The sequence below is a fragment of the Balaenoptera physalus genome (assembly GCF_965194825.1).
Source record: "Balaenoptera physalus genome assembly, chromosome: 17".
NCBI classification, from domain to species: Eukaryota; Metazoa; Chordata; class Mammalia; order Artiodactyla; family Balaenopteridae; genus Balaenoptera; species Balaenoptera physalus.
In genome coordinates, this window is record NC_138895.1 from 5,980,693 (window position 1) to 6,005,738 (window position 25,046).

Genomic DNA, 25,046 nt, shown 5'->3' on the forward strand with positions numbered 1-25,046 from the left:
AAAAGGCTGTCGCAATTGTTGATTGAATACAAAAATCCAATCCCCTCCAGGGTAGAACAGTCTAGTGGTGGTGTCAGACATTAACAAATAATGACCAGAAAAACTATAATTATACTTTCAAGAATACCTTTTCATTGTAAACCTTTCTATGATGTTTTGATTTATTTTTAACACCTGTATGCTTTATCGGCACAAGTAAATGCAGTTTGGAGAAAAGGCATCTGCAAGGTAAGCTACACAAGCCTAAATTGTTCCCAACTTACTCCTCAGGGCACAGGTTTAAGTTCTTGGGAAGAGAAAGAAAAGTGGGTTCAGCGACCAAGCTAAGGTCTGTAAACTTTAAAATTTGTATTACAAACTCTGTGTTTGCAGGAGTTAATGGATTAAGCCAGCCCAACATTTCCTGGAAGAGAAACTTCAGGAAACCCACTTAAATATTAGTACCACTGAGTGTCATTGGTGAGAAGTAATGTGCACGTGTCTGTAGCTTCTCTCCTGGTGCCTGACAGCGTTTCCACAGGAAACAGAATTGTTCTGTCAGCGCTGTTACAATATGACCGTCAATATTGTCTTTAAAAATCAACCTTTGGCATCTGTATCATTCCAACATTCATGTTCTATTTAGCAAGTGTACAGAAAGTGGATGTCACAGATTTTCCCCAAGCTCACAATTCAAAGTTGTTAGTTTTTTTTTTCTCCTATAATCTACGAATTTGGGGGGCGGGGGGATCTACTCTCTCCTCTTCAGTAAGCATGCAGCTTTATTTTCCTCACTCTCCTTAAGTTCCAAAATACCAGAAAAAAAATTTTTCTTAAGAGTTTCCTTTCATCTTTTTCTTCTTAATAGCTGGATTTGGAAGAAAATTGCTTATAGGTTTAATGTAAAATATCTTCTTACTAGAAGTTATGTTAAGTAAGCAAAGCGTCTTCTCACTTAAGCTTTACAAGAGGAGAAAAGCAGTAACAAAAGTGTGAGGTAACTGTGAGTGTTACCAGCGATCCAGCCAAATTCCTCCAGGGGCTTTTTGGTGCCCCTGTGGCTCCTGCTTGAACTGTTCTGCTTAGGAAGGACTCCTGAGGTGCCCAGACAACCCCCAGCATGTTGCTGTATTGATACATTGTGTTCAATGTGATAAACTAAGGACTCCTGCGTTTGCTTCCCAGTAGCCCAATTAACTGGAAAAAAGTATTGTTAGGTTGACGGATATGTACGTAGTTTGCTTAAACTTCATGCCCCCAAAGCGGATGTAGCAATTTATCCACATCACTGTGCTACTATATCAAAAGCAGTGTAACCCTAATCAATGTAGAACGCCCCAATAACCAGCCTTTGTAGAAGGTGTTTTTAAAGACATACAATTTAATAGTCATAAGTGATTTTAGAACAACCCCATCTTAGATTTTTGTCTTACAGAAAACATTAAAGTAGATCCAGTTCATAAGCCTCAGTCACATCTATCAGACGTCCTTAAGCCATGCTTCGGTATACCCTTATGCCTTTCAGGTGCTCTGTGTTCCTTAGAGAGCTGAAACTTTCTCTCCTGGTCCAATTTCTTCTCTTTCTTTCCTCTCACTACTTTTAGTGTGTGGACCATCTTAACTTCTTCCAAAGAGAAAAATATTCTGAAACTCTTTTCAGATTTAATAGACAGTAAAGTATAATTTCCTCCAGAATTCTAGTCCTCATCTCCTTGACAATTTGCTCTGTATTTAAAACAAATTAAAGGAAGAGGTTATCATTTAAACATTTAAAGATTTACGGGAAGCATACTGTCTACTTGGAAAAATTGAAACCCCAGAAGCTGGAAAATCAGATGAACAGAGGAAGGTGTTTTTATACCTCTTATTTGTACTTTCCAAACCCCCTGGGGTTGCCAGCTTGGGTGGAACACCTCCTAACAAGCTTTGTGGTGAGAATTTTGACACTTCCACTTCTGGTTCCTACTGGAAATATCACAAAATAAGCCTTCTGTGCAATATTTCAGCAATTGTCATGCCAATTCAGGAATTATAGATAAGAAAAAGTTAGCCAAAAACTTCAGAACTTTAAAAGGCTTTAGTCTGAAAGTAATAGTCAAGTTGTAACTGCACTCCAAAATCCCTGAGCTGAGGATAAATATATCAGGAAAGAATGCTTTTAGCTGAAAGTAACAGAAAACTGGACTAACCCAGGCCTTAACAGGAGACATTTGCTGTTTACTTAAAATCCAGATTAGGAGATAAATCATCCAGAGCTGGGCCAGTCACTCTGCAACACTGATGTTATCATTCTTTCCTCTCTATCAGCTTAAGCATCTGAAGCTTTTTTCTGAGACTGACTATAAATTTGTTGTCTAATTCGGGACACTTTTGAGTGTGAAAGGGGGTGTTATCAATAATTACACTGTGACAGCAGGATTCACCTGGGACTGTCTTAGGCAAACTAGTACATATGGTTACATAATTTTTTTTCTCATGTCATTTGCCTCATTGCCCCAGAATAGCTGCAACAGTTCCAAACATTAGTCCTATCACCATATTCAAAGGCAAGAAGCAAGGGGAAGAGGACATAATAACAAGCTTGCTTCCCAGGCCTGCTCCTTTATCAGAAAGAAGCTGCTTTCTCAGAAGCCCATCTACTTACTTCTCATTGCCACCATTAGATACAGAGGTCGGGGCCCAGAGGGAGCCTCACCCAGAGGGTCCACGCGAGGCCAGGGCGGGGATGCGCTTTCAGATGCAGTGTTATTTCTATGCGGTTTTAGCAAAAGGATTCACACTTCCAAACTCCATCCTGGTTGTATGTTGGATTCCTTCCGGTCAAGCGCCACTCATGAAGGTGCTATTTCACTGCACTAAGTTGCACCTAGAAGGCCGGCCTGTCTCTAACACAGCTCCATGATGCCAAGCCCTTGCAAAGGGTGCAGAGGCAGCAAGTGACCACACAGCTCTCTCCTTAAAAGAACTAAAAAAAGAAGTTTTTTTAGCAATACCAAAAGGAGAAGTTCTAAGCAGAAGGCCCCAGGCCACATGCCATGTGCTGGTCTGTCTAGGGCCATAAAAACTGAAGGAGTGCCAGGGACTGTGTGTGCTTCTTTCTCTGCATCTCTGTGCTCCTGATGGCAGGGCTGGTGGTGCAGGTGTTACAAAACCACACAGGCAGCGCCTGCAAGCCTCTCCTCCCTGGTCCCCCGCACGCTGGCGGTTCCCTCAGTTCTGGAGACGGACCAGGCTTCCAGCAGTGCTGACCACGGCAGAGCAACGGCAGGAAGGGCCTCTCGCCCGGCGTGACGAGGAGCTTGTGAAAAATCGTGCCAGGGCCCTGGTGGACAGACCTCTGCAGTTGTGTGAGAAAAAGAGAACATCCAAGATGGGTCGCTCCAGCAAAATGGGTGCCCGGGAGCCAGCGTGCGCCGGTGTCCACAGCTCCAAACCCATCGCCGAGCATTTCTCAGAAGTGGAGAGCGCTGGTTGACTTCACGTTCTGTGAATCACTGCACGTAGCGCCCCCATCCAATAGGGCAGCCAGCTGTTTTCCTACATCTGCAGCAGAGGGACTTGGATCGCCCTGCTGCAAAATCCAGAAAGAAAGTACTAGACGCTGGGGTTGACAAAATTCATAGGCTTAGCCCAATAAGAGAATTAATAATTAATTTAAATGATCAGTTAATTAATTAAGTGGAAGCCAAATTAAGAGGCTGTTAGATTTTCCAGTCTGGTTATAGCATTCTGTGTTAAAATTATCAAATTCGAGTGAGACAATCTTATACTTTTAACTTATGATACTTAGCTTATTATCTAATAAAAAAATCTCAATAATAAAAAAACTTAATAATAAGCTGTTATAAGATGAGGTGCTACTTGCAGCAACATGGATGGACCTAGAGACGGTCATACTGAGTGAAGTAAGTCAGACAGAGAAAGACAAATATCATATGATATCGCTTATATGCGGAATCTAAAAAGAAATGATGCAAATAAACTTATTTACGAAACAGAAACAGACTCACAGACTTAGAGAGCGAACTTATGGTTACCAGGGGAGAAGGATGGGGGGAAGGGATAGTTAGGGAGTTTGGGATTGGCATGTACACACTGCTATATTTAAAATGGATACCCAACAAGGATCTACTGTATAGCACAGGGAACTCCGCTCAATATTATGTAACAACCTAAATGGGAAAAGAAGTTGAAAAAGAATAAATACATGTGTATGTCTAACTGAATCACTTTGCTGTACACCTGAAACTAACACAACATTGTTAATCATCTATACTCCAATATAAAATAACAAGTTAAAAAAAAAAGATGAGGTGCTGTGCTTAGTTATTCTGCAGGGAACAAAATATTTACTAGACATTTATTTAGGAATTGGGAACCTCACTCTGTACTTTACATGTTGTCTCATTTTATTATAACACTCACTATTCTTTAGGGTTTACTAGGTTCCAAACCCTGTACGAAAGTTTCTATATGTATTATTAGTTAATTTAATTATAATAACTCAGTAAGACTGTTACTATTAGTATCCTAATTTTTCAAAGTGGGCACATTTCAACGTGGGGCACAGAGAAGCTGAGTAACTTGCCCAAGGTCACACAGTAAGCTCGGAGCTAGGACATTCACAGGAATCTGGCTCCAGGGTGTGTTTGCTCCAACCACAGCTGCCTTCCAAATAAACCCCCGATGGGTTGTCCTCTGAGAAAGTGACAGCCGTCAGACCTTCCCACCAGAAGGATGTGCTGCTTCCTTTGCCCACTTATTCTATTCCGCACGCCTGAAGACCAGAGACAGCTTTTAGTAAATGTTGGCTGAGCAAATAAAGGTATAAGTATTATTATTTTAGTTTTACAGGAAAAGTGGGAGCTCTGAAGAGCTAAGTCAGGCAGAACCACTCAAGATGCAGTCTACTTTGTCTGCTTCTAAAGCCCTGATGTTTGCCCGTCTCTCACTGTTGGCAACATGGCATCCAAACCCGCGCTATGGATTCTCCCAGCATGCACTGTCATGCATGTGTTTGCAAGACATTCTCCTCAATTCACCTAAGAACTTCTTCAGGGGAAGGGGTGGGTGTGAGGGGAGAATGAACGGGAGTGGGGAAGTCATTTTATTCTCCTTGGTATCCCCAGCTGCCCACTCACTATTTATAACAAACAAAGAACACCCAGCACAGTTCGTTGGCGGTATTATAATATAAATTCAATGTTATTTTTTTACAGAAAGTAACCAAGAGGAGATCATTTTTATTCTATCACTGTAACTTTTGCTTGAGAAAAACATTAGCAAGTGTCCCCTTCCAGAAACCTTGCAAATCAATTTGTGTAGTCACTGAGGTCCTGCAGCCATCTGTTACTCAGCTGTGAAAGTTGTTTATTCATACTTCTGCCCATTCATCTGTTTTGTGTTTCCTTTTGTCCATTTCTCACTTAAGATAAACAAAAAACTGTCAGCGCGTGACGGAAGCCAAGACCCGAATCTGCCTCTGCCCAGAAGAAGGGTATTTGTCAAGGGAGGGAGAAGAGAGGGTGGAGGGAGGAAATCCCCCTTCTTACTCTTCCAAGACAGAAGGTCATTTGAAATTTCTGATTATGTAGTCCTCCAGGTCTGACCTTTGAAATGCCCCTTGGATTTCAAAACACATGAACAGTGTCAGATGGAACCATTCTAGTCATGCAAACATTTCCAACACTATTACTAATTTTTGAATTGTTTAAAGAATTGCCGATTCTTTCACCTAGGCAAAAAGGTTTGTTTCTCTAATTCAGAGAACAAGTTCATAGAAATGCACAGGTTTTCTAACAGAAGAAATACTATTCTCTTATCAACCCAGAAACACTGGGAAAGATATTATTAGTAATTCCTAATGATATTTTGGAATCAGTTTCCTCCAATTAAATGTCGTTAGTGACAGAATACCCAAACCAAATTGAGTTAATCAAAATGAAATTAATTAATTATTCCACATACCTAAAAAGTCTAGAGGTAGGACTGAATTCAGGAAAGTCCTGGTCAGAACTTAAGTAAAATTACTATGTGCTGGTTTCTTCTGTCTTTCATTCTTGCTGCCCTCTGTGCAGATCTCATTCTCATGTGCCTCATACATTAGCCAGATGGAGGAGAGAATTTCAGTGACGGTTTCTAGGTACTCTGCAGAGGGGAAGGATTGTCCCTTTTAGTTCCAGAAGCCTCAGCAAATATCTGGCTGTCATTCATTAACTTTGATGGTGATATATCCATTCTCCAACCAACCACTGATGCCAGAGGAAGCCAAGGCTCTGACTGACCGAGACTGAATCACTCACGACTTCTGGAGAAAAACTTATTCTATTTTTTTAACAGTGTAATTTTGAAAGTTTGTAGGTGTTATACAGCTGACCCTTGAACAACATGGCTTTGAGTGGAACAGGTCCTCTAATGCATGGATTTTCTTTTCACTAAATACGTACAACAGTACTACATGACCCGAAGTTGGTCAAATCCACAGATTCAAAGCCTTGGATATGGAGGGTCAACTGTAAACTTATATGTGGATTTTCAACCACATGGAGTCGGTGCCCCTAACCCCCGTGCTGTTCAAGGGTCAGCTGTAGTTACTTATGGTAGTGTCACATAGAGCTAACTCCGGTCTTAAATGACACACAAGAACACATGCTAAATTTTTACAGTAGTTTCCCTAAGGAGCTACAAAACAGGAGGATGTATTGGGGGCCACAATTAATATTATAAGTAAAAGTACAAATGAAACTGTTTCATTTATTCCCATACTGGGGACTTGTTTAATAAAATATTGAGTAAATGTGACCTGATTGTAAAATGGTGGCGTTCGGAGAACAGTATTTTGATGTAAAAGCCTGATAAAGGTTATTGAATCTCACGTCTAGGGAGTAATTTGAGTCTTAGCTATTAAGCCAAGGTTCCTTATAAGTGATAACAGGGAACAGTGATGAAGGACAAGGTCCCTGCCCTTGAGAATCTCAGGTGTGGCATTAAGACACGTGAGAAAGCAAGCACTTAATAAATAGTGTGAAAATGTCTTTTAGAAGCATGTACAGAGATCTATGGCTGCACATAGGAAGGGCACCTATCCTAGCCTTGGTCGGTTAAGAGAGGCTCCCCAGAGCATAGAATGTCCTTGCAGGGGGAGCCTGGAGGGATGAGAGAAGGAAAAATAAAAATAGAGAAAAGAGAAACGTGCATAAATTGTTCCATTAGAAGAGCATGTGCTCACCCTTGATGGACAATCAAGCAGATATGGGAAAATTTCACTTCCCCTAAAATGTCCAAGCATCCCGTCTCTACTAGAGGAAGATCAAGATTCAGCCCAAGACTTGGCCCAAGAATAGCAAATCCCTACTCCAGGAGTTAAAAGTAAAACTTGAATCTAGCATAGAAATGTTGTTTCCTGATGTAAGTTCCTAAACTTGAATCTTGTTCCAGATTGAGAAACCAGCCGTGCTACAGAACATTATTTTGGCAGCCATGCACAGAAGAATCCACATTTTCTCTCCTGCACTTATACCTCAACACTCTCTATGATTTAAATCTCCTGTTTTGTAGCTCAAAGTGTCATACAGCCTCAAAATGAACATTGTTGAGATTTTGTTAGGACAATCTCTTTGGAATATCCATAAACATATTCAGATCTCAGGGGAAGACCCTGCTGCTGAGAAAGGGGCTGGGTCCCCCTAAAGTGGAAAACAGAAAACTACTAATTATTACTAAGAGACCCACTCTAATGAAATGTAATGTACTGCAATTTACATAATCTTATCCTAGATAAGATTCAGAGCAAAGAGTCACATAAAGAAAGTGGAATAAACAATAGAAGTGACACAGCTTCCCTCCTGAAACCCCAGTGAGACAGGTGTTGTAAAACTCAAACTCTACTGGGGCCAGGCAGGCATCACATGTGCTTGACACCTGGGAACGAATCGGCTGGGAGACTAGCCACCCAGCTAAAGGAGAAGCCACTTACTCAGCTCCAACAGATAACGACCACTTAGAAATACAGCCCAGTTTCCAGATCTGATCTTTTAAGAAAAGCTAAAAAAATGAAAGTCTTTTGTGGATTCTCATACTACTACATAGGAAGTGTTCACTACTTCCTATGTAATATAATATAATATGTAAGATGGCAGCTGCAGAAAAAGGGAGGAAAAAGGAAAAAGAACAGAAAGAAAAAAGAAGAAACCAAAAAAAATGGTGCCCACCAGCTTTATCAAGGCAGAGGGAGAGTGGGCAGATAGGGCCCTCCAGCCTCTCCCCCAGAGAACATCCCGGCCCCTACCCTTCAGACCAATGCTTTAAAATCAGCAAGTGAGTCTCTCTCACATAAAGTCTGGGTGCTTTTCAAAGGGCTGCTCCTGTGCTGGACCCTGGGCTGGGTGAGTCTGTACCCAATCTTTGTAAGAGCTGCTCCTCGGTTCCCACAGCCCGCAGGTCTCGTGGGCGCAAACCCCTGGAACTTCAACGCAGATATCTGTGGGGCTGGTCTCTCAGGTGTGGAGCGTAAAAGTCTGAATGCCTGATGCGGGCCACAAACCCTTCAGCTCTCAGGGAGAAGGTCCAGGCTCTGAGTTTCCTCCCAAATGTGGGTAGCTGTGCTGGAGATGGGGTTTACAGTGAGACAGTGACCCAGCCTTTCCTCCCCTCTTTGATGCGGTTTGCCTCTTGTTTGCTCGATGTGAAGGGGTCGCTCTGCCCGTGTTTAGTTTTTTTTTCAGAGGAACTTGTTCCCTGTAAAACAGCTACAGATTCCACGTGTCTGTGGGAGGAGGTGGGTTCAGGATCTAAGTCGCCATCTTGAACTGGAACCTGGAGAAAAAGATTCTAAGGCGAAACAAATTTGGGGAACCTTGGGAAAAAGTCACACAGGTTTCCTCATCATAGTCTTTAACATCAAAGTGTGTTTTTTGAATCTCCAGGAAAGGGATACATTATTCCGTGTTTCCCAGATTTGACTAAAGCATCCTGACATGTGTACCTGTGTGCAAGCACACACATGCCTCGAGACCATCTCTCGGGACTGGTGATCCAACTGTGGTAGGCAGAATGCCCCCCAACAATGCCCATGCCTGTATCCCCGTGGCAAAAGGACTTTGCAGGTGTGATTAAGTGAAGGACCTTGAGGATGTGTGGGGGGGGGATCGTTTGGGGTTATCTGGGTGGGTTCAATCAACTCACATGAGCACTTGAAGCAGAGCACTGCCCCACCCTGGAAGCAGAAGAGGAAGTCAGAGGGGGGAGGTCAGAGAGACTCAAAGTAGGGGAAGGGTTTGATACTCCATGGTTGTGTCTGAGATGTAGAGGGTCATCTGGAAGAACCAGAGAGCAGCTAAAGGTGGCCGCAGCCGACAGCCAGCAAGGAAATGGGGCTCCGGTCCTACACAGAAGAAACTGGGTTCTGCCAACAACCCGGAGAAGCTTGCAAGTAGCTTATTCCCCAGAGCCTTCAGAAAGGGACTCAGCCCTGTCAACTAGCAGCCTCATGAAACTCTAAGCAGGCAATGCCGCTGGGATGCCCCTGACTTAACTGGGAGATAAGAGCTAGGTGTTTGAAAATGTTATGTTGGGGGTAATTTGTTATGGCAGCAATAAAAATTACTTTCCCTTCATCTCTCATCACTGCCTGCTTTTCCTCTGCACACCATTCACATCGCCCTGCCTGTGACTCCCTAGAAACAGATGTTCTCTCAAGCGTCTTGGGTTTGATCACTATGCCTGGAATGCTCTTTCCTTTATTTCTGTTCTTTCCAAGATGCAGCCTCTAATCCTCACCTCTTACCCCACACGCTCAGCAAGTCCGGACTGCGAACTCCATCAGGGTTCCATCTAAGCAACATCCGCTCCAGCACTGCCTGGTCTTCACACGGGAGCTTATGGTCCCCCATTTTCTGGTCCAGCTCTCCCAGGGGCCTTGAGAACAAGGGGTGAACTTAATTAACCAAGGAGGCCATCAGGCTGAAGTGGCTCGAATGCTGAGGCAGCCTATGTAAGTAACTCAAAACCTAAGCCTGCACTGGCCTCAAGGTTACAAAATCAAAACCTAAGGACATCCAATCACAAGCAGCCAAGTGGGATTTTAGCGATAACCAACCAACAATTTCCTTACTCTGCTTCTGCCTTTTCTCTCTAAAGTGTCTCCCCAGCTCCTGTTGGTGGTGGGCTCCTAAGTACTTCCTGTTTGTCGCTGCCTGATTCAAACCGATTCTTGCTCAAACTGTTAAAATTTTGAATATGCCTCAGTTTATCTTTTAACAAAGGACACTATCTTATTCAGTTTTTCATCTCTGCTATCAGGCTGGTATACAGAAGGTGATCAGTAAGTGTGTAGAACTGATGAATCCAGACAAACATAGCTAGTCAACTGCTCACATTGCAGGACTGAACTTCAAAAGAGATGAAGGCTGGAAACAGAGCTCTGGGGCCCCCTGAAGTGTGCACACAGCGCAGCTCACCCAGCACAGAGGACGGGATAATACCTGGAAAAATATTTTCCAAAGGATTTTCAATCCTTGCACGTTCTGTTGCCCTGAGGTTCCCTTCCCAATAACTAACAGTCATTCATTTCTTCAGAGAGGGAAAATACAGCTGAGAACAAAGTGCCCTGACTTGGCTCTGAGTTTCTTATTAGGCTTCTTTTTTTTCCTTCAATGAGGCAATAAACTTGAAATCTGGGCTCCAGAGAGAGAAAAAGGGATTTTCTAAATTCCAAAGGCTTTTCATATCAAGAGCAATGCTTTAAGTCTGAGCATATAGTTTTAACATAAACCACACTGTATCCAATAGAGACATGTTAGTAACTTGTTTAATGTCTAAATCCAGTGATATAAAAGAAGGGAAGTTCAACCCACGGGTGGGGGGCCCCCAAACCCAGGCTTTCTCCCACTAGAGCATCAAAAGAATTTACTGCTTTTGAAAATAGTGATTTCCTTGTAATTGGCCATATACAAATGAGGCTTAATGACCTCTGGGCTTCAATGATGTAGAGCAGATTCTCACATAAATAGGTGGCTTTTCAGGTGACCTTTCAAGTCCAATCCTTAGACTCTACAAGGCTATGAAAATTTTGGTTTCCTTATTTAAAAATTGGTTTCAAATGTTATAACTGTCTCAGGACTTCCCTGGTGGCGCAGTGGAGAATACTCTGTGCTCCCAATGCAGGGGGCCTGGGTTCCATCCTTAGTCAGGGAACTAGATCCCACATGCATGCCGCAACTGAGAGCTCACACGCCACAACTAAGTAGCCGGCGAGCCACAGCTAGGGAGCCCACCTGCCTCAACTAAAGGAGCCCAAGTGCTGCAACTAAGGAGCTGACGCAACCAAATAAATAAATATTTTAAAAAATGTTATAACTGTCTCATAGTTAAATTAAAACCTCATACTGAACCACTGTGAATAATTCAATCATCCATCCAACTAACTGGGAAAATTAGATTAGGCACATGAATTGTTTGACTGAAGAGTAGCAGTTTAGTCCAAAGCAAGAAATGTCTTATGTTATTACTCCTGACAAATGGAATTTGGGCATGGGAATACCATATGCATTGGTATCCTATATAGATATTTAAAAAATAAGTACAGTATAAATATTTACATGGTAAAATATCCATGATCATTATGACAAAAGCAAGTTGAAAAGTAGTGTGTGAGGCATGATTCTGTTTCTATTTAAAGTTATTTCTCATTACATAGAGTATCAGCAGAAAGCTTGAAAGTATATGCATACATGCCTGAAACAAATGCTTAGCTAGTGTGGTTATTTTAGAAAAGTGGGAAACGGAGAAAATAATTATATATATGTATGTGTATTAAATATATCACTAAATTGTTGAGTTTTTAACCATGAGCTATTGATGCCCTATATTTTTAATAAAAATGCATGTCCTCTGGCCACATGTAAATCAATGAAGTTAGAACACACCAAGACATGGAAGCAACTTAAATGTCCATCGACAGATGAATGGATAAAGAAGATGTGGTATATATCTACAATGGAATACTACTCAGACATAAAAAAGAGTGAAATAATGCCATTTGCAGCAACCTGGATGGACCTAGAGATTATCATACTAAGTGAAGTAAGTCAGAAAGAGAAAGACTAATGCCATATGATACCACTTATAAGTGGAATCTAAAATATGGTACAAATGAACCTATCTACAAAACAGAAACAGACTCACAGACATAGAGATCAGACTTGTGGCTGCTAAGGGGGAGGGGGAGGGTGGAGGAGGGGTGGGTTGGGAGTGTGGGATTAGCAGATGCAAACTATTATATATAGGATGGATAAACAACAAGGTCCTACTGTATAGGATAGGGAACTATATTCAGTATCCTATGATAAACTATAGTGGAAAAGAATATGAAAAGTAATTTATATATATGTATAACTGAATCATTTTGCTGTACAGCAGAAATTAACACAACATTGTAAATCAACTACACTTGAATAAAATAAAATTTTTAAAAAATACATAACCTCAGCTTATGTACTAGCTGGCTTCTAGGAGAAGCAAAGTCATGGTAAATATCTCCCGTAGTCTAGAGCGGCAGTCTCTGATTATTGCTTCTATGGTCTCTCCCCAGGCCATCTCCAAGGCCACTCAGATCTCTAATCTTTCTTGGCAAAGATCCTCCAAGTTTCACAGGGAGAGAATCCTTGTGATTCCTGGGCTATGTCTTCGGTCTCAGCTCAGTGGGGCCCTGCTTACACCAGAGCTCAGCAGACACCTTCCATGAAAATGAAAACCCAAAGTATGGCAGGAAGGCCTGGGTGACAGCTGTCCACAGGACCCCAGGACAGCCAGGGGGATGCAGACATGGGCGTGAGGGTTTGTTTCTGTCCGTCGTGGGCGTGCTCATGACCTCAGGGCAGGCTACTTGAATAAAGGTGGTGCAGACCGCAGCCAACAGGCTTGGAGACAAGGGGAGACAGCAGACGGGCTGCTGGAGGAGAGGGTCATCGGTCCAGCGGGTGGTGGTGGTTTTCCCCCTTTCAGGCAAGAACACCTGGAGGGTGTTCAAACTCAGTAAGGAAACTTCAGGAGGAAAGCAGAGAACCAGAAACTGCGCAGCAAGAGACTGCAGTAAAGAGAAACAGTCCTGGAAGAGCAGGGAGTACTTCCCGGCAGTGAGGCTCACAATCTTCTAGGCGGGGTGAGCGGAGGTGAGCAAAGGGATGTCAGGGAGGAAGAGACGGGAGAACGCTAAGCTTCAGTCTTCTCGAAAGATGTGAATACGGAGCTTGACAGCTCGAGAAACACACTTATCAATACTAACACGAAAAGCTATTTCAAATGATCTCCAGGAAGTCACAAATAAAATGATCAAAGGCAATCCAATATACGACCATAACATTGGGTTAACCTATTAGGTCCTTACAGACGTCGGTGCTATCCCATAATGAGCATTATTCTCATGTTCTATATTTTCTATCCCAGAAAGATACGTGTCAGTGTATTGAAGGCAAGGGGGAGACCCGTAATCGTGCTGCCCTTTGTCCTGGCTGAAACTGCTTTCAATCTGCTCCCTGCTCTTCCGTGATTTATCTCAGAGATAAAGGGGCCATTTCGCCGTGACATCGGGAAGCATTCAGTGTGGTTATCTGTTTGGGGTCACCTGAGAGTAGACAGAACCTGATGAAATGCGGTTTGACAGAGCACCTGAGCTTACCTGGGGGCCCCTGGCTGCAGACAGCAGAGGGGGCCCACGTGGTCATAACACGGTTTGTCCGGAGAACTCTGGAGAGATGTCGTACTTGTGAGTCATTTTCAAAGGTGGCGCATGAAACTACCCATCTATTCCAGGACTGTCAGAAAAGAGCTCTCTTACTTCTTCGCCCAAACCATCTTCCTCTCTTCTCCGACAAGTCTCTAAAAAATGTGAAATCAAAAAAATTACTTCAAACAGGTATATGTGTTGTTTGTAAATTTAGATTTATTTTTTATAAAGAAAAATACCTACAGCTCCTTGACCAGTCTCTGCCACTGATTCACCCACAATGTTTCTGAAACTGGGCATCTGAAAAGCTGCCGTGGGAAGGGATCCCGGAATAGGGAGGGAATAGGGTAAATAGGAAAGAAACACAGGCAGGAAGATGAAGAGGGGAAGGGTTTTGTGCCCATGAAGGCAGGCAGGACTAATGATAATAAAAAACCGGACATAGGAAACCTTGCCTTCGGTAACCCCACCTCCCTTTCTATCTCCGCCTCTCCTGTTTCCTGGCACCTGCCTCTCAGGGTTCCATTCCCGTGATCTAGGCCAGTGGGCCTCAAACTGGGTCTGCTTGTCCAGCTTACGTGGGAATCAGAGATTGTACACAAAATTTAAATTCCCTTTTTTCTTCCATTCCTGTCCTTTTTCTTCCCTCCCTAAAGGTCAGCTTCTACTCTGAATTTTTATGGTATGATCGTATATGGATTTTTTTTTTAATTTACTTTTTCCTTCAACATTTTGCCTTGGAGGGAAATATAGATCTATTTCATTCATTCTAACTGTTGTCTAAAAATGTGTTGCATGAATATAAAACAATATCTAACAATGGGTTACTATTCATCTCCCTAATGAGAGATGTTTAGATTATTTCCCATTTCTCACTCTCATGAACAGTGCTACTATGAATATTCATTTTCTTGTTTCCTATGCACATATTTGAGGGTTTCTCCGGGATACGTACCTAGGAGTAGAACAGCATGAAGATGTGCATTTTCAGTTTTACTGGGTATTGCCAAATCGCTCCACAAGCATTTGGACCAGTTTTCACTCCCTCCAGCATCATATGAGAATTCTATTCCGAGGCATCTTCTCATTCATTTGATATTGTCTTCCTTTTAATTTTTGTCCACCTGATGGGCGTGAAATGATAGCCTCTTGTTTTAAATTGCATTTCCCTGAGGCAGAAGGCATCCTTCTCTGCTGCTTAACCTTAAAAATGCACTCATTTCTTTCAAAAACCTTTTTCCCCCATGGCTGCCCCATCTTCACTCAGTTCCCACAGTAATTTCCATGCGTCGCTGTTACAGCAGTTGCCACTTTACACTCAAGTGCCTCTTGCTCTGTCTGCCTCTCCCACTGCCCTGAGAACCTCCAGGATAACAACTGTATAACACTCATTCTCTCTAGATCCTGGCTGAAGCTCAGCAAATGTGTATGGAATTTAAATGCATACTAAATATTTTCCTTTGCTTTTACAATTGTATGTAATTTTGATTATTTTCATTACTTATTTACAAGGTGCATCTGCTGTTTTCCCATATAATTTCCCTATTTTTAAAATAAAATAAGTTAACACCTCTTATGCTATAATCCCAAATTTTGTATGTCTGCTTATTGGAATTATCTTCTGCAATGGACATGGGCACTTAATATAAGGAAAGTAATGGGCCTTGAGAAGTCATCATTTAAGCGGAAATCAATAACATATAAATGCATACTTTGGTTAAAAAGAAAATGCAACTTTTCGGAATTGTAACACTACCTATCCAGCAGCCTATTTTCACAACTTGAATTATCTTAAGGTTAAATCATTGGAAATGATATCTTTGAAATACATGTATAGCAATAGTAGTTAGTGCTTATGAAGAACATACTGACTGCAGCGCACTTCTTACGTGTTTTACATGCATTTCGTCCTTACAACAACCTGGGATGTTAGTACTGTTGTCGGCACCATCCCAACGTCATACATTGGGGATCAAGGCACAGAGTGGTGAAGTAACTTGCCCAAGGCTGTAGAGCTGGGATTTTCACCCAGATGTCCCTTCTCCAGGAAGAGATGAGCAGTGAGTGATCAACCAAGGCCACGATGGACATGGAGCATAAAAGAGAGAAAATACCTGCGCTGCTCTAACTGACCACATACCTGTTTTGTCTTTTGCTTGATTTTGATTATGGTGGATTATACGTAGTGATACTCTATCTGCAGAGAAAAAAGTAGGTAGAAAGTGGTAAGGAATAATCATAAATTCAGGGGTTTGGAGAAAGACCGAGATATTTTAACAAAATCTTCCAGTGGCTTCTTCCGAATTGCATCCTGAGAACACCATGTGCCTTTATGGAATACATTTCAAGCTTAAAATCTACTTTCGAGCTAGAGCTGTTCTCTAATATTTTTTAAATGAGCTTTTCCAAAGGGATCGCTGATCCAGGAATACATAGGAGTCCACACCTCAGTGAAGCAGCTATGGACAGTTATCTCCAGGGAAGAACGAGTGATGATAGCACACACGTTAGCAGGTGTGTGTCCGCAGGCAGGAAACGTTGCTGGGCAGCATGCCCGGGGCCTCAATATCTGGGTGCCTACGAAAATGGAGAGGAATTTGGTGGTGGGGGGGGAATAAAACTTAATTTTTCTTATAAATAGAGTTTCATAATGAAATATTCAAAGAGCAGCTCCGCTGGCAGCTGCTAGCCCTCGTGTGCTGAATTGAAATTAACCCACTGCAAAACAATATAGTTGCTTTCAAGTTAATTCACCCTATGCTTGCATACCTGGGTGTCTGGGCAGAAATATTGCATGCATGCACACTCCAGTTTTTACGAAAGTGAAGTCTTTCAGCACATGTGACAATCTAATAATGCCCCCCAGATTCCAAGACTTCTTACTCTCCCGCAGTGACGTTTAAGGGTGAGGGCACGTGGAAAAGGCTGAGAAACGGGCATTAGCTGGTCTCTGGCAAGTAAGGATTCTTTACAAATTCGATCTGTTTAAATCTTCTAAGAAAACAGGGGGGAAGATTTTGTTACCCCATTTTACTGGTTAAAAATATTCAAGCTCAGGAAGATTCTCGTTTATAACACTTTCATTCCCATTTTAGACTCTCCTTACAAGTGGCTCACACATGCAAATAAATGCTGCCTGTGTTCTGTGCCCTCCATCCCCAGTCCTCACCTCCTCAGGCATCCTTCCGGGAAAGACAAAAGCAAATCCAAAACAAAAGTGATGCATACTTAGGAGCCATCCTCTAAGGACTTTGGAACTGTCAGAGAGACAGAGGAAAGAAAGCAGCCAGAGAAGCAGGGACAGGTCCACAGCGGTCCATCCGGACAGTTCTCCAAACCCCAGTTTACCAAAAGGAAAAGTCTTCCCCCTTTTGGCCCTGAGATTTTTATTTCCTTTTATTTTTTATTCAGAATTGGAATCAAGGTCATGTAAATTTCACAGTTTCCTCCGTAATAAATGTGTGGGGTTTTGTATACAAGTATATTCATGTATCTCCTCCTCCAAAGAGCAAACAAACTTTGTCATTATTTCATAATATTTTAGAAGCTCTTATTTCCTCTGATGGAGAAGCAGAGATCCAGGTAGAAGAAGACCTACTAGTTTAGGAGAAAGATTTTAAAGAGCAATGCTCATGTTTATCGAGAATTATCACTTAAGAATGAATTGTTACAATAATGTAGAATGTTAACCTGAAAGTTATCTGCCCCCAATCAGCATTTCTCTAGACTCACAGTTTTATAAAAATTTGATTAGTTGTATAGCTCTATAAAAATAATTCATCATACTTACCTAATTTTCTGAATATTTAAGAATCCTGATCATATTTTATACAGAAATTCATCTACTTAACTTGACTATCTAGAGAGAATTATCTTCCAAAAGTGTAGCAAAGCAAAGTAAAACCCATTTGCAAAACATACAAGCAGAAATAGATGAACTTTCTGAAAACATTATTAAATATTATTGGGGATGGGTGGGGAGTGGAAAGCAATTAGAAAACTTAATGTCCAGACTGGAGTGTAGAATTCTTTTTAACCAAGTAGAGGTAGGAAAAAAAAGCATGAAAGATGTTTTTATAAGGCTTGCTTTCTCCCGTGTCAGTCACTGTGGCAGAGAGATGGAAGTACTGCTCTTTTTTGATCACATAACTGCCACACAATGAGAGACATCAAAAGGATCTTGGGGGACTTTCTTATGTCAGGGTCCCCAGATGCACACCTTGAGACAGGGAACTGTCTGCAGGTGTTTATGAACACTCCCAGGAGAGCCAGGTGCAGGAGGGGAGGAAGTAGGTCAAGGAAGGCAAAGAGAGTCTGATTCTAGGCAGAGCTCCCTTGATCGCCCTGCCAGCACATGCCCACCGGGGATTTCTGTGATGTAGATATTACCTTAGAAGCATCTAGACCTGAGGCAAGACAGCTGGATTTTCCTGCTTCTCTGGGATCCTTCAGCCCCAGGCTCAGGTCACACCACGGAAAGGAAGTGGGCAAGGACCTCCAGTAGGCTAAGTGCAGCCCCTCAGAAACAATCAAGGGACTCAAGGAGATGTGGATGGAGCACCTGCGGTGTGCACAAAAAGTCAACAACCACAGAGCCTGCCATTATTTGATCTTATACGTCAATGTCTGCAAACATGTACAAAGAGGGAAAAATGGGATGGAGGAGGTGAGGGAGATAGTTCCTGAATTTGAAAAATGCCGGGCTAAATAAAATTAAATAGAAGACTTTTCTGCAGGTCTTTTGCGAGCCTTTACTACACATACAGTCATTGTGAGGCAAACCACAAAGCCTTTTTTATAGGAACATCTCTCGGGATACATTCTGTGAGATGTAGCTTGGGAATCGCTACGGGGAGTAAGAGGCTGTCACAGGTTTTTAAAGCGACATAATCAGACCAAGATTTAAGGTCTGGAGTGAAAAGGGATGCACCAGAAAAGGAGAGATCAGACACTTTGAGATCACCTTGCCTACGGCAAAGGTACAAAGCAAATACAATGAAATCATGATATAAGCAAGTGGTATAGGAAGCATAGGAGGAAATGAACTTGAACATATAGTAGTTAGAATTATCATGACTAAAAGACCCATGAGACACTAAGGAAAGGGGAGATTCTGAGGTCTGAGGCTCAAGTGACTCCATAACTATTGAAGCCATTAATTATGATACAGAATTTATAATGAGGAGTACTTTGAAAGGAAAGATTAAAGTTTGAAAACAATGTGCAGATGTGTGGTAAACAATAAAGCTGGAGGTATGGATAAAGATTCACCAGCTTTGGGGTGCTAAGTACCACAGCCTGGGCGGCTTAAACAACAGAAATTTGTGTTGTCACAGGTCTGGAGGCTGGAAGTCCAAGGTCAAGGTGTCGGGAGTGCCGGTTCTTTGTGAGGCCTCGTTCCTCAGCTTGTAGACGCCCACCTTCTCTGTGTCCCCACGTGGCCTTTCCTCTGTGTCTCTATAAAGACATCAGTCATATTGGATTAGAGCCCCTCCCTTATAACCTCGTTTAACCTTAATTACCTTCTTTAAGGCCCTTTCTCCAAATAGAGGCACCTTGGGGGGTTAGCGCTTCAACATATGAATTTGGGGGAACACAACTCAGTCCATAAGAGGGTGCTAGTTGGAGATTAAAGAATCGTGAGCCTGCCCAGACTATGATGGAGACCGAGCCCCGGGAACCTCCAACCTCTGAAAGCGGAGGGGGATAAAGCAGAGCCGGCCCTACAGAATACCAGAACCAGAAGATCTGAGCAAGACACTTACTGCTCTGTGCCTCTGTTGCTTCCCCTATTAAAAAAAAAAAAAAAAAAAAAAAGTGCAATGATTGCGTTTGTTTATGAAGATTTTATAAAAATATCCTGTTGTATTCGTCAGGGTCCGGCCAGGAGACAGAAACCACACAATGTTTGCAAACACAGTGTTGAACCTAAAGAATGATTAGCAGAAGATTGGAGACAAGGAGAGCTGGCTGCTGAGCACGAAGGAGAACGATGAGAGCTTGGGAGCAGCAGATGTGAGGGTAACCCCAACTTGTGGGCTCCAGAAAGATCTTCCCCAGACCTCCCTGCTGGAGCCCAGACCTGGTGTGGGCGGCATGGCTGAGACTCGCTGATGGCAGAGAAGGCACTCGGGTGTCTCACTGTTGGGACTTGCTGGAAATCTCTCTGGGAGGCGGGGGAGACATTCCACAGGGAGATGCAGAGCCGAGGGACTCACCAGATGCTGGGGATACTGCTGGCCACTGAGCAGTGCTGTATTAGTCTAACACGGTTCTCTGGGCAACTCAGTCCTGCCAGGCCCCAGGCAGGTGTCTGGGATAAAGATCAGGCACTGATGTGTAGAAAGTACCCTGCAAATGTTAGTTATTTACTACTATCACCACTGTGACTACTACTGGCACTCCTGCTACTGCTACTGTTGTGCGGTGGTTAAGAGCTAGCCCTCCAGAGACAGGCAATCCTGGGTTCACATTCATCTGCCACTCATCAGCTGTGCGATATTGGTCACATGACTTAACCACCTCAAGCCTCAGTTTTATCATCTGTGAAATGGACATGATAATAGCATTCACCTTTAGGATTTGTGGTGAGCACAAATAGGAACATAAAGGTACATTGCCTTACACAGTACCTCTGGCACATAGTAATGGATTTTATAAGTGGATTTTCAAATTTTTAGTTTTTATAAATAGTAGACCACTTTCCTTCTACAGAATGGTCTTTGGCAATTCGTATAAAATTGAAGGATAGAATATAGTGAGACAGTAATAAATAAGTTGAGTGCATAAAAGCCCAGTGGCTTTTAACATGGTTAATCCCTCTTATTTGTTTCTTGGGTCTGAATTTACAAGATTAATTTTAATCTGATGCCTCACTTATTCAGTGTGTACAGTGGATAAGAGTTCCAATTCAATTCAGAACTTCTGAGATGGTGAATTTGTCAGGTGCCTTACAAGCCAATAGCAAATTTATTGATCATTGTGCCCTCCAAACTCCCACATCAAATTCTATTATAGAAGCTTCTGCTGTTCCATGTGGGAGAGCTGAAATGACTGAATCACCAAGTCACACTAAAGAAACTGTCTGGTTTGTGTGCAAACTTATATATTGGCATCTTCTGCATAATCCAGTGAAGATCTGAACTGAAAACATAATCCCTTCTCTCTAGCCTTAGTGAGTATAGTTTCAATTACCACTTAGTTTCAGGCACATCATGAAATTTGAGGCTTGATGGACCTGGTAAATTCATCCAGTTCACTATTTCTTGGTTGATCCATTACAGATCTCTACTACACCTGACAAAATCGCTAATCTCAGCTCTGCTCAACAGAGAGTAGACAAGTCCGAAAGCAGAAACTTGTCATTATCAAAAACATGTGACGACCTAGAAGGGTGGGATGGGGAGGGTGGGAGGGAGGCCCAAGAGGGAGGAGATATAGGGATACACAGAGCTGATTCACTTTGTTGTACAGCAGAAACTAACACAACATTGTAAAGCAATTATAATCTAATAAAGATGAAAAAAACAAAAAAAAACAATGAGTTTGCGCAAATCCTATGACTAGTTACAGAGGCTGCCTTCTTCCAGGGGACAGTCAAGTGCTTTTGATGGCAGTGCTAAATTAGTCAAACTCAGTTGCTGTTCTCTAGCTTAGTGATGAAACTAATATATTTCAGAATCACAATATATTATTACCTAGAGACAGCAGTTCATAGAATTCCTTATTCCCTTGTTTTAATTTTTTTCTCGGTAGTTAGTACTCATAAATTATTGATTTCAATATAAATGAGAGTTCATCTGACCTATCCAAATAGCTGGAAAGTTTTTTTAAAAAGGGAAATAAGTCCCTATGTTTCTCTTTTTTTTGTAATTGCTATAGTCACCACTTTCATATTTGCAGGCGGTTATTTGCAAACAAATAACAATCTCCAGTTTGTTAAATATTCATCCAAACAAGGTTTAGAATCATTGGCAGAACAATGATTACTCAAAACATTAGAGTCCATGGCAGAACAATTATAAAAATAAAAGTCCATAGAGAAATAAGATAAAGAATTATAATGATTTGTCAATAACTGTAGAATTAAAATGGGCACCCCTTGCTTCTCAATGTGGTATAGTGGTAGCATTGGACAATAATGGAAGAAGAAAAATGCTTTTTATTTTCCTGTAGGAACAATGTTGATATTAGGTATTGTGTTATTTAATCAAGAATCTAATATGAAATAAATGACATATGACAAATTGTCCTTTCTAAAAGTGTATATATGACTCAACATCTATAATCAATTCATATATGACTATAATTCCAGGTCTACAAAATATGTGTGACTATTTCTTCACTTCCATTATACACTGTATTTCAGTATCCTAAAAAAGTATGTAAAGAGTTTTTAAAATATGCAACTTTACTGTATCACACTTTGAGATAAACTAATAAATGTTCTCCTGGAATATTAAAGATAGCTGTAAATTCGTTGATCAGCCCTCCATTGAGAGGTGGGGCAGTTTCCCTTCCCCTTGAACCTGGGCTGGCCTGTGACTGTTTTGTTACAGCCAGTACAGAGGAGATGATGTTGTGCTAGTTTAGGACTCACGCTTTAAAAGGACTGACAGCTTCTACCTCTGTGTCTTGGAAACTGAGCTGCCTTGTAAGAAGACTGACTACCCGCAGCCGAAACCACATGGTAAATCCTGAGGATATTCAGAGAAGGAGAGAAGTTCAGTGAGCCCAGCCTTCCAGCCAACTCCAGTAGGGGGGCACGCATGAGAGGAGAGATATCTTGGAGTCTCTAGCAACCTGTGCAATCCAATATGGCAGCCACACATGGCTACTGGGCCCTCGAAGTGTTGATAGTCCAAACTGAGATGTACCATAAGAGTAAAATGCACATTGGATTTCAAAAAACATACCAAAAATATCTCATTAAAATTTGCATATTGATTATATGTTTAAATGACAATATTTTAGATGTATTGGGTGAAAACAAAATATGCTATTAAAGTTAATTCTACTTTTTTAAACTTTTTAAATGTGGCTATTAGAAAATTTAAAACTATATGCATATATGTGATTGGACAGTACTGCTCGAAGTTGCCCCAAACATCAGCTGACAACTGCTGGGTGACCCCAGGCGATGTGACATGAAGCAGAAGACCCAGACAGCTGAGCTATTTCTGAATTCTTAACCCACAAAATTTATGGCATATAATACAGTAGTTGTTGCATTAAGCTACTAAATTTTAGAGTAGTTTGTTCCATAGCAATAAATAACTGGAGTTATACATAAAAAATATTAAGTAATTGATAGCTATTATACTCAATCTTTTATAATTTAGAAGGAAGGAATGTGGTAGATTCAAGTGTCATTTTCACCATTATCGTCCATGCATTTTAACCTAATGCCTTACTTTTGCTTTGAATTATTTGTAACAAGTATGGAGCCTCATATTTATTGAATGTTTTAAGATTTTCTCCTTGAAAAAACAGCTCACATCTCCCTTTTGTTCACTACTAAAGAGATCACTTAGGTAGAGAAATAAAGTGCAGAAAATGAAAACCAATATTTTAATTAAACATGCTCAAATGAACAAAGTAGGGGATCTCACGGCTTCATTTATTAGTTTCATTATCCATGTTAGTACTTACAGTTATGAACTGAAATATCACAAAAATCATTGTTCAGGATTCTTAAGCCAGGAAGACTTAGATTTAGAGATCAGTTATACTATTTTCCAGCACGTCACGTAGCTCCTATGGACCTCGGTTTTCTCAACTATACAATAAGAATGATAACACTAATTACCTGTTGGGATTATTGTGAGGATTAAATGAGCTAATGTGTGTGAAGCACTTATCTCAGGGTCTGGCACAAAGTAACACTCTAAATGTGGGGCTTCTAGTAATGATATATGTAAAAATTATATACAAATATTACATATTGAGGTACGGTGTAATATGATAACTCCGGGTATTATGAAAAATGTCATAAACTTGATTACCTCTTATTTATCTCTTAAGTAAACAGGTGAGCATCAGGCCTGATTCCCACAGTGATCAATAGATGTCCAGCAATGAAGAGTCATCAGACCTCTTGGAAACAGGAAGCAGAGCATTCCAGGGGGCTGTGAAGGTTAAGTTACTTAACCGTGGAGACCTCTCGCGTGCGTGCTTCTCTCTCTCTCTCTCTTTCTCTCTCTCTCTCTGTCTCAAAACCCAGATGTTTGGAATCTCACCAACGTCACCCAAGACCTTCTGGACTGGAAACAAAATGAGTGTAGAGAAAGAGGAAGCACTTTTAGTGAAAGCACCACGGGGAACAAACCAATAAAAAAGCAGGAAACTCAGCACAAGCCTGATTTATGTCGCTGCATTTTTCTAGCTCTCAGCCTATTCCCCCAACACACACACACACACACCCGCACCTTCTCCCATGAGCTTTCTTTCCTGCTCTCACTCTCACTTTTCTTTTCGAAGTGGAGCATTTGGTAAAACCCCTTTTTTATGTCATTCTCCCCCCATCTCTCTGGAAGAGCCTCAGAACGTGTGTTAGAATGAATGCGCTGAGGGCTCATGGACGTGAATCATGAAGTACTGTCCCCTCATCATTTCCTTGAGAGTCCCTTTCTCTTTTTTAACAGTCAAGAAAACATGGATTTAGCCACTATTGTAGTTTCTGTTTCTAGACAGGAAAAAAAAAAAAAAAAAAAGGAAAGAAAGAAAGAGAGATAGAGAGAGGGAAGGAAGGAAGGAAGAAAATCAGCCTATAAACATAAACATTATCGTGACCTTCCCTTTTTCAGCAGCTGGGGGCCTTCAGAGCGCTTTGTTTTGCTTTGCTTCGTTTCTGTCAAGAGGCAAATCCGTGTAGAAGTGATGGTGGGAAAACAAGAGAAGCACATTGAGAATGGATGCTTTGGGACATGAAAGCACAGGCAAGTTGGTAGCCAAAAGCAGATTTTGATTAGAAACAGAAGAATTTTTCTAAGAAATTACTTCCTCATTGTAGTTTCCTGTCAATCCCAAAGTAAACCAAAGGGTGTGCTGAAAACTGCCTTTTGAAAAGAAAGAACAGATTGTTCGCATCGCGTCTCTTCCCAAAGCAGATTGTTGAAGGCTGCGCATCGGCCATCGGGGGCGGCCGCCCCTCCAGCCTGCCAGGGCCTGGGGGCGAGGAACACATATATCAGTCACCAGCTTCCATGGGTGCCTGCGCGTCCTGGCGCTGTGTGATGACAGCTGATGTCAGCAGCGCCAGCGTCTGTCCCCAGAGAGCCTCTGATTCCATCAGCGGCGAACACGGGACAGTGGAACCATCAACACGAGTTAACTCACGTTAACC

General features: G+C 41.8%; 1 protein-coding gene across 26 annotated transcripts; it reads right to left on the reverse strand.

The window, feature by feature from the left end:
- Positions 1–1,340: 1,340 nt before the first annotated feature.
- Positions 1,341–23,796, reverse strand: LOC309647045 (uncharacterized protein). 26 transcript variants are annotated; one of them, XR_014255751.1, is made up of 9 exons: positions 15,843–19,770; positions 14,658–14,826; positions 13,814–13,854; positions 13,655–13,722; positions 9,764–9,894; positions 9,163–9,293; positions 5,947–8,808; positions 4,112–4,151; positions 1,341–3,550 (listed from the first exon to the last, which is right to left on the reverse strand). XR_014255751.1 is itself a non-coding variant. In XM_082433958.1 (8 exons), the coding sequence occupies exons 3-8, from the start codon at positions 14,788–14,790 to the stop codon at positions 8,596–8,598; spliced, it is 717 nt and encodes a 238-aa protein (XP_082290084.1). In that variant the 5' UTR covers positions 14,791–14,826; positions 15,843–15,899; positions 23,707–23,796; the 3' UTR covers positions 1,341–8,595. The 26 variants fall into 26 exon arrangements, 8 of the variants coding, with proteins under 8 accessions (XP_082290084.1, XP_082290088.1, XP_082290083.1 ...); XR_014255755.1 differs by having other exon boundaries at positions 5,532–8,808; XR_014255757.1 differs by having other exon boundaries at positions 5,284–8,808.
- Positions 23,797–25,046: the final 1,250 nt, after the last annotated feature.